Source organism: Pan paniscus, chromosome 9 (assembly GCF_029289425.2).
Source record: "Pan paniscus chromosome 9, NHGRI_mPanPan1-v2.0_pri, whole genome shotgun sequence".
Taxonomy (NCBI): domain Eukaryota; kingdom Metazoa; phylum Chordata; class Mammalia; order Primates; family Hominidae; genus Pan; species Pan paniscus.
The window spans coordinates 8,184,507-8,194,863 of NC_073258.2; the positions used below are offsets into that span (position 1 = coordinate 8,184,507).

Sequence of the window (10,357 nt, forward strand, 5' to 3'; positions counted from 1 at the left end):
GGGAGAAAATATTGGCAAAGTATGCATCTAACAAAGGAGTAAATCCATCATCTACAAGGAACTCAAGCAACTCAACAAGAACACAAATAACACCATTCCAAAGTGGGCAAAGGACACAAACATATGTATATGTTCTTTCTTTTCAAAAGAAAATATGCAAGTGGCCAACAAACATATGAAAAAATACTGAATACTGCTTATCATCAGAGAAATGCAAATTAAAACCACAGTGAGATATTGTCTTACACCAGTCAGAATATCTGTCATTAAAATGTGTATAAACAACAGATTTTGTCATGCAGAAAACTTATATACTGTGAGCGGGAATGTAAATTAGGAAACCTTTATGGAAAACAGTATGGAGATTTTTCAAATAAATAAAATTAGAACCACAATTTGAACCATTAGAACCACCAGCAATTGCACTACTCTGTATTTACCATAAGGGAAATGAATCATTACATAAAAAAGATATCTGCATTTGTATGATTATCTCAGCACTATTCATAATAGCAAAGATAGCGAATCAGACTAAATGTACACCAATGGATGACAGGATAAAGAAAATGTGAGATAGGCTGGGCACAGTGGCTCATGCCTATAATGCCAGCACTTTGGGAGGCCGAGATGGGAGGATCACTTGAAACCAGGAGTTGGAGACCAGCCTGGTCAACATGGTGAAACCTGTCTCTAGTAAAAATACCAAAAAAAAAAAAAAAAAAAAATATGGGGCATGGTGGTGCTAAGCCTGTAGTCCCAGCTACTGGGGAAGCTGAGTTAGTGGTGAGAGAGAGGATTTGAAATACACCGGTCAAAGGTAACAAAATTAGTTCCAGCTATTTGGAATTCCGAGGGGAAGGAATCGCTTGTGACCAGGACTTCAAGGCCAACCAGCCTTTGCAAAATAGACAGACCTCCTATCTAAAAAAATAAATAAAATAAAATAAAACAAAAATGCAGTTATATAGGAGGAATAAGTTCAAGAAATTTATTGTACAGCATCATATCTACAGGTAATAGAAATGTAGTGTATTCTTGGGCAATAAGGGAGATTTCAAATGTCCTCACCACAAAAATGACAATTGAGTTAACATATATGTTAATTAGTTTGATTTAGCCTTTCCACAATGTATGTGTATATATAGTATATATATATTATATTTCAAAACATCGTGTTGTACATGATAAACATCTACAATTTATACAACAATTAAAAAAGGAATACAAAAAATCGGTAAACCTAATAAATGAGGCATTTCTTGTGAATATATACTGAGCCTATACCCCAGTCGTAGACAATATTTATTCTTCTCAATCACGTGTAAAACATTAAACCAATCCAGATCTTATTCTTGTTAATGAGATCACTCAATACCATCAACAAGTTCTGTAAAGAAAAATAAAGGAAAATACTACAAGTAACTACTGTCACAATGCATTAAAACCAATAATATAAAATTTTTAAATACAGTGTACTTACTAAGGTAGCATAGTTAAATGACAATTAGACAACTGTATCTTATCAACTTGGCACATAACTATTGTCATGAATAAATGGGGACCCTAATACATAATAAAAATCTATTTTGAGGAAAATATCAGGTAAGAAATGTCACAGCAATTTCATACCCATGTTCATTTATCATATTTTTCTTTTGAAAGGATCTACATATATAAGATCAAGCTATGTTACATAAATTACACACATCTAACATGAACTTTTAATCAGCTATAGTAATTCTGTTTTGAAATGGACTAGTTTTATAATGTTAAATTAAAATTGTAATATTTATGCTATAATGCAACATGATGATTTTTGTTAAAACATATATAGTTAATGCATGGCAATACATATATAGGATTTTAATTAAGGTAAATCTATACCATAACTTCAAGTGTTAGAACTATGAGTGCTTTTTAATTTCCTTATAAATACCGTTATGTTTTTTCAAGTTAGCATATATTATTTTTATTTTCATAAAATGGATATAATTTATAATCAGTTATTTTTAGCAATAATAATTATTTTTAATTATTGTATCATGATGATTATTTCAAGGTTTGTATATTCCTCTAATTTTTCCTACTTTAATATATAAGTGTAATAAGTTTAAACTTTTGATTACATTTTAGAACACCCAACTATACATAATTCATTTCTCTCACTTGAAAAAGTAAAAATTTTATTTAAAAAATAAACTTTTTTACGGCTGCATAGTATTCCATGGTGTATATGTGCCACATTTTCTTAATCCAGTCTATCATTGTTGGACATTTGGGTTGGTTCCAAGTCTTTGCTATTGTGAATAATGCCGCAATAAACATACGTGTGCATGTGTCTTTATAGCAGCATGATTTATGGTCATTTTATCACACTCTGGGGACTGTGGTGGGGTGGGGGGAGGAGGGAGGGATAGCATTGGGAGATATACCTAATGCTAGATGACGAGTTAGTGGGTGCAGCGCACCAGCATGGCACATGTATACATATGTAACTAACCTGCACAATGTGCACATGTACCCTAAAACTTAAAGTATAATAAAAAAAAAGAAAAAAAAATAATAATAAAATAAACTTTTTGAACCAGGGGCCATATTTGCATAGTTCCCAGCCTGCTTTGGAAAGCAGAAAGTTCTAAATAAACGTTAATTGAAAGAAGTAAAATGATACATTAATATAAAAAAAATTTAAAAATAGATTAGTTTATGAATGAACAAAACATTCTCTACTTCTGTGCTTTTGATATCTTTCCCACAGGGCAGTCGAGAAGAAGAAAACATTAATCTGCAGTAAGTATTAAATCCCAGTCTTTATTAAAATAACTTATGTTCATTTTCATTCTCTCCCTGACTCATATATACACTCTAATACACAAACACACACATATGGGATTATTTGCTTATATACGTATCATTATTTGGACACAGAATGGAAAGTTCTTGTTCTTTCTCCTCTTCCCATAGAGGTTATCTTGATTCTCACACCAACATCTGTGTCTCTGAGATTCTTAAATATCCCCTTGGGACACATAACATGTATTTCTCTTTAAGGCTCAGTTCAATAGTTCAGACATAAAGGAATTTATAGGCTGATGACTGTGGATATATATATTAATTCTAGGATTGTGATTTTTTTTTGACCAAGATTGTTAACACCTGGAGTAGATTGCGTTTACAGATCACTGTTCTGCTATCCAGAAATGAAGGTACTAAAATTATGCAAAAGAGGGGATAGTGACAAAATTTATTTTCTGTAGTTGGCAAGATAAAGTGAAGAGGAGCTTTGGGTATATCTCAGTTGTTTATCATTTATCCAGCTAAGTCATTGATTCCAATCACGTAGTTGGAAGGAAGAAGCATTGTGTGAGGTTGAGTTCTTTTGGAAAACATTTATTTTCCCAAATCAAGCATTAAAATTCAGTGTGAATTATAATGATTATGATTATCTGTGTATTTCTCTATTTAAATGGGAATCCTTTTTTACTAGTGGTGGAAGTCAAGTGTGGATTACCCCCACAACAAGGAGAAATGAAAGACTAGCTAGAGAATATTTACCCATTACTCTTGCTTCTTACTTGCTCTCCTTTACTTCCCCCAAATCATAGTCTAATTTTCCTTGGTTATTTCCTGGAAAGACGGAGATAGGACTTTTGTTTCATGTGTTTGCAGTAGCAAAATCTAATCTACATGGAGCAAGCAACCCTCATATGAGAAGCTGGGTCTACTAGATTGGAGATGGTTGATCAAAAACAAAACAAAACAAATTTATTGGCCTACAGAGTTTAAGAATGAGGTTAAATAGAAGATAACATGTATCAATATTACTTTTCCAATGACTCTTTCCACACCCCAGCATAGCAAAGTCAAATTTCTTTGCAGAAGAAATTAAACTTTGATGTGTACAAACTATTTTAAATGTTTTAGAAAGAAAATTGCATACGTTTGTACTTATTAATAATACTTAGATAGTTATGTAGTTCTTGGAGAGCTTTGTAAATGTGTTGAAGATGGGACCTAAATTGTTGTGTAAGCATAAAGCTAGTTTTAGTGACTAAAGGTATGCCGAAAACAAGAAAATATAGGAAATACTAATAAAATATTTATCTAGTATTTAGATACAAGTGTGCATGTAATCTCAGAAGCAAATTATTCTATTTTCGGTTTAGGAGATATTTATGCTTCCCCTAATTTCTCTACCTACTTCTAACACATGGATACTTATTTCACATGCAGTGGAACCATGAACACGTACTTGGATATGTGCAGGTTCAATATAGATCTACAAGTATATTTTTCTCCACCCAGGTAATTGTTCTTTCCGCACATAATTCATTAAGACATTAAAAATAGCATTTTCCATTACTTAAAATGGTCACTTTAACTCCAAGAAAAGCTGCAAAAGTGCATCCTGAGCTGCTATTTACAAAGCAATGTATAGCCCAAAACAAGCACTGAGCATCACATTTAATAAGACACTGTTCAATATATTAAAGTGAGATGGAGAAAAGAATCGTGACACTATTGAATAGTTTATACTAAATTTTTATAAATTATTGAAAGAGTAGTTTTATAAATGGATTATTGCCACTGTCACTGTCAGTTATTTTGCTTAATAATATATTGTAAAACATCTGAAAAATGAGGTATGTGTAAAAAATCTGAAAAATATAATGGTGACTACAAATATAAAATATAAATTCATAGTTTATAAATTCTGTCTGAAAGGCAGAATCCTGTAATTTTGATGTTCACAGAAAAACATTTCATGTATTGAAGACTATCTTTTATGCTTTTACAAAATAATAATTAACATACTTCTGAAAATTCCAAAGCTAAAATTTCAATTTTTGAACCATTCACTTACCTTAATTAAAAATTTTAAAATGAGTTTATAAGCTGCTATGTAATGTAGGTGTAACTTTGGGAGGTCCTCATATTAACATTGTCCCTCCATATCAACAGAGTGAGAATGTGAATTTAAGTGCTTTTCGTTATTTGTGTTATAGAAAAACCTTATCAAACTTGGGAAAAAAAACAATGTGGTACAATTACCTTTAATTACACAATGCTAAGCGTTTTGTCTTCTCACAGTGATCTTGACTTGAGTGTTTCAGCTTTGAATTCTTTTTTCTAGTATTAGTATATCCTAAGTATGAGGTATACTGTTCATCTAAAAATATTATGTTTGTATATATTTTTAAACCTTTGTGTATAATTTTCATTCTGATGAAATCTTATACTGCATATATAATTTTTAAAAATTAGTTGGAATTATTTCAACTTGATGGGAAGTTTAAATTATTTTTATATCCAAAACCAATGTTTGCTCTGCCTTTGTCATCTTATTTTTTTTCCACTTTGTATTCTCTGTTTCTCTACTTTATGAGAGAGATGCCTTATGTTGTTTATCTTTTCTAGTAATCTTAAGTAAAACTTTCTCTTTTTTTTCCTTCTAGTGGTTTCTTTTATACATTCCAATTAATATTAGGTTGGTGCAAAAGTAATTGTGGCTTTGCCATTACTTTTAATGGTAAAAACCGCAATTATGTTTGCACCAATCTAATAATACTTAGATTATAATTTAATAATTATCAGAATAAAGTGTTTCAGGTGAGTCATTCACTTTTTCATTTACTTATTTGTTTATTTATTTATTTTAAAATTGACATTTATTGAGTATCTAATATGAGAGATTTGATTTGCTCGGCTCTGAGGATGCTTTACCAGACACTGTCCTTACATCGGTGATTTCACTGAATTTTGGAGAATTCCTAAATATAAGTTGATTTTCATAATATCATGAGGGAAATATAATTAAAGAGAATAATTGTTTGAACCAATCAATTTCTTACCCATAGTCAAGGCTACTGGTAGCTACATTATCTTAAAATAATTTAAAGGATGGGTCGCTATCATGTCCAAAGGACATTTGAGATCTCCTGATGATGGTTCTGCTTGAAGAATGTATAGGGATTAGCTACATTTGAGGGGAGTGGGCAAAGGGAGCACCAAGGCGATAGAGGTTTGCCTATCACAAAGCTGAGAATGTCAGTGCGATATGAGTAGGAAACAGCAAACAGCAACAGAAGAAAATGCTGTTCCTACCACTTTGACCTGTCAGAATTCTAATGATGCTCCAGGTCTGGAAGCATCTGTCCTCTTCTCTAGGAGCATCTCCTGAGGCTAGGTTAGACACACAGGTGCTCCTGTGACACCCAGTATAACTCTAACATTTTGTAATGACTTGAGGACATATCTTTGAGGAGCATGCCTATTAACAAGTTTAACCTGTGTTTTTCTACTATTTTCAAAACAAGTTGCCTTTTGATAAATCTGATCTGTCCTCTTCATCTTACCCAATAAGGCAGAACATGTGACTGTACTTCCTATCAGATGCTAATCTTAAAACAGTGTATTTTATTAATGGAGGTTAGGATGAATACCTCCTCTGATGGGGCACAAAAGAGAGTTCATTTGGTGGCACTCATGATTCCTACGGTGTTAATTTTTGTAAGCATTGCCAAAATGGCTGCCAGCCTGAGAAGAAACTACAAATATGGGTATTGAGCCCTTAAAATGTGGTAGCATGTTTTAACATATTGCGTCCTTTAATCCTCTTGGCAATTTAACTTTTGTTATTATAAATTCTAACATACATATGCAATTTTACAATTAATCCAATTACATGTTGATTGATTTTTACAACCTGAGTCTTGTATATCTCACAACCAAATCAAGTAAGAGAATATGACCAGCAACTAACAGGACCCTTCTACCACATACTGCCTTTCAGTTATCACTCTCTCTCACTTTTTAAAAAGATTTTTCTATTTCTAATAGCACAGAATAATTTGATCCGTTTTTGTATTTCATTTAAAGATCACAAGATGTTACATCTATTTTAAGTCTTTCTAAAAAAAATTAACACATATTGTGAGATTCGTCTATATTATGCATATAGTCATAGATTGTTTACTCTTACTGTTACGTGGTATTTCATTGTGGGAATGTACCAAAATTTATTTACCCATTTGATGTTGATGAACGTTTAGGTTTTTTCCAGTTTTAGGCTATACTACAAATCATGTTTCAATAAGCATTCTAATTGATGTATTCTAGTAAATATATATACATAGTTTTGTTGGAAATGGCAATGGTGGTCATGTGTATGTTTATCATTATGAGATATCTAATAAACAGTTGTTCTAATTTACATGTCTACCAGCAGTAAATGAGAGTTCCAGTTGTTCTACATCTTTGCCAATGCTTGGTATTTTTAGTTCTTTTCATTTTAGCTGTCCTGTTTGGTATGTCACTACATACCAAAAAAAGGTGCTTTGTCATGAGAGGTACAATTTTTACTTATTTTTCTGATTAATATAAAAGTTTGTGCCTATTTACCTGTTCATTGGCACTTTTATTTCTCTTTTGAAGTGTATGTTTCTTCCTGCAACTTTTTCTTACTGATGTTGTTGAAGTACTTTATATATTTTGTGTATGTATGCATTTGGATATCTTCTAGTTTGTGTTGACTAGATACATAAAGAACAAGAAAGATATCTTGAAAAGTGAAAATATTGAATCAAAACTTCATTGACTTTTTAAATTTTAAATCTTTGTGGGCACATAGTAGGTGTATATATTTATGGGTGGATGAGATATTTTGATAGAAGCATACAATGTGTAATAATCCCTTTAAAGGGCCGGGCACAGTGGCTCATGCCTGTAATCCCAGCACTTTGGGAGCCTGATGTGGGTGGATTACCTGAGGTCAGGAGTTGGAGACCAACCTGACCAATATAGTGAAACCCCATCTCTGCTAAAAATACAAAAATTAGCTGGGCGTGGTGGCATGTGCCTGTAGTCCCAGCTACTCGGGAGGCTAAGACAGGAGAATTGCTTGAATCCGGGAGGTGGAGGTTGCAGCCAAGATTGCGCCACTGCACTCCAGCCTGGGCAACAAAGCAAGACTCTGTCTCAAAAAAAAAAAAAAATCCCAGTAAAGTAAATAGGGGTATCCATCATCTCAAACATTTATCCTTTGTGTTACAGACAACCGAATTATATTATTTTAGTTATTTTAAAATATACAATTAAATTATTATTGACTATAGACACCCAATAAATTTACTAATTTTTGAGACCCCAAGCTTCATTGAGTAATAATTTAATTAAAATTTCAAAATTCTTTGAACAGTGCCTGAGTACCCAAGAATAAATATCAGTCAGTCATTAAGAATAAAAATTAAAAAGTCAACATCTCATCTCTCAGATCATCAGTGAGGTAATCAAATGACTCTTCTTTAAAATTATATCTATATTGAGATGAGTATAGTTATAGTTAAATAAGATATTCTAATAAAAATACCATTTGAAAAGTCAGAATTATACTTGATTATAAATCTATGAGATTGGGAATATGTCTTTTTATAAAATAATTGATGTTTGATTGGCATCTGTGTTGAAAACTTAGACTGCCCAATAAGAATTTTTTACTGAATCAATAAATTAATCAATAAAACTAAACAGACAGACAAAATTATTTCTTGGCACTCAGAAATTTGGTTGTTGGACCATTAAAATGCATTATGGAATTTTTAAAAGTTGGGGGAGAGGGAGACAGTAAAAATAACCTATATTTTCTCTTGTTTTTTTTTTTAACTCTAGGAAAGCCCAGACAAATTTTGAGCTATTTCATAACCTACCAGACTTATCATGCTAACACTGAATAAAACAGAACTAATACCAGCTTCATTTATTCTGAATGGAGTCCCAGGACTGGAAGACACACAACTCTGGATTTCCTTCCCATTCTGCTCTATGTATGTTGTGGCTATGGTAGGGAATTGTGGACTCCTCTACCTCATTCACTATGAGGATGCCCTGCACAAACCCATGTACTACTTCTTGGCCATGCTTTCCTTTACTGACCTTGTTATGTGCTCTAGTACAATCCCTAAAGCCCTCTGCATCTTCTGGTTTCATCTCAAGGACATTGGATTTGATGAATGCCTTGTCCAGATGTTCTTCATCCACACCTTCACAGGGATGGAGTCTGGGGTGCTTATGCTTATGGCCCTGGATCGCTATGTGGCCATCTGCTACCCCTTACGCTATTCAACTATCCTCACCAATCCTGTAATTGCAAAGGTTGGGACTGCCACCTTCCTGAGAGGGGTATTACTCATTATTCCCTTTACTTTCCTCACCAAGCGCCTGCCCTACTGCAGAGGCAATATACTTCCCCATACCTACTGTGACCACATGTCTGTAGCCAAATTGTCCTGTGGTAATGTCAAGGTCAATGCCATCTATGGTCTGATGGTTGCCCTCCTGATTGGGGGCTTTGACATACTGTGTATCACCATCTCCTATACCATGATTCTCCAGGCAGTGGTCAGCCTCTCCTCAGCAGATGCTCGGCAGAAGGCCTTTAATACCTGCATTGCCCACATTTGTGCCATTGTTTTCTCCTATACTCCAGCTTTCTTCTCCTTCTTTTCCCACCGCTTTGGGGAACACATAATCCCCCCTTCTTGCCACATCATTGTAGCCAATATTTATCTGCTCCTACCACCCACTATGAACCCTATTGTCTATGGGGTGAAAACCAAACAGATACGAGACTGTGTCATAAGGATCCTTTCAGGTTCTAAGGATACCAAATCCTACAGCATGTGAATGAACACTTGCCAGGAGTGAGAAGAGAAGGAAAGAATTACTTCTATTTGCCTCTTATGCAGGAGTTCATAAAATCTTTCTGGAAGTACTGTATTGATCACAAAATGGAGTTTGTTTACTGGTGCATTCTCAATAAGTACCTTGGGAATCTCAACATCACTGGAAGGCCCACCAACATTTCTATAAATTTTTTACCTTCTCACTCATGTGAAGGACCAGTCTAATAATTAAACCATATTTTATTCGACAAAACCTAATGAGTCCATTTTTTATGAAAAGACAAATCTAAGTAGAAGGAGATGATGTGAGTCCTCTTTTCAATGATCACAATTTTCAGATTAATATTTCAGATTAATAGCCAGTTATTACTTTTGTCTAGAAAACATGTGCTATATATTTCTCATAACTACCAAAAACCTGTTTCTTCAATGACATTTTCCTGAAGGAGAATCTAGAGTGTATGCCATAAAGTCTAAAATGAGTTTTAAGTCTCTAAGCATCTAGCTAAAATATTATTAGGCTGAATAGGTCACATAATTATTTCACAACAGAATAATTGGATATTTCATTTTCTTTAAAGGGGCTTTTTAAAAAGCACAGAGCCTGGAAAGAGAGGTAGAGATCTTAACCAAAAATAAAAAACAGTATAATTTTTTTCTAAGACCTGTATGAAAGG

General features: G+C 33.3%; 1 protein-coding gene across 1 annotated transcript; it reads left to right on the plus strand.

The window, feature by feature from the left end:
- The first annotated feature begins 5,302 nt into the window (after positions 1-5,302).
- LOC100985441 (olfactory receptor 52N4) lies at positions 5,303-9,933 on the plus strand. The gene is made up of 2 exons (XM_003819049.6): positions 5,303-8,284; positions 8,668-9,933. The coding sequence occupies exon 2, from the start codon at positions 8,716-8,718 to the stop codon at positions 9,679-9,681; it is 966 nt and encodes a 321-aa protein (XP_003819097.2). The 5' UTR covers positions 5,303-8,284; positions 8,668-8,715; the 3' UTR covers positions 9,682-9,933.
- The last annotated feature ends 424 nt before the right edge of the window (positions 9,934-10,357 follow it).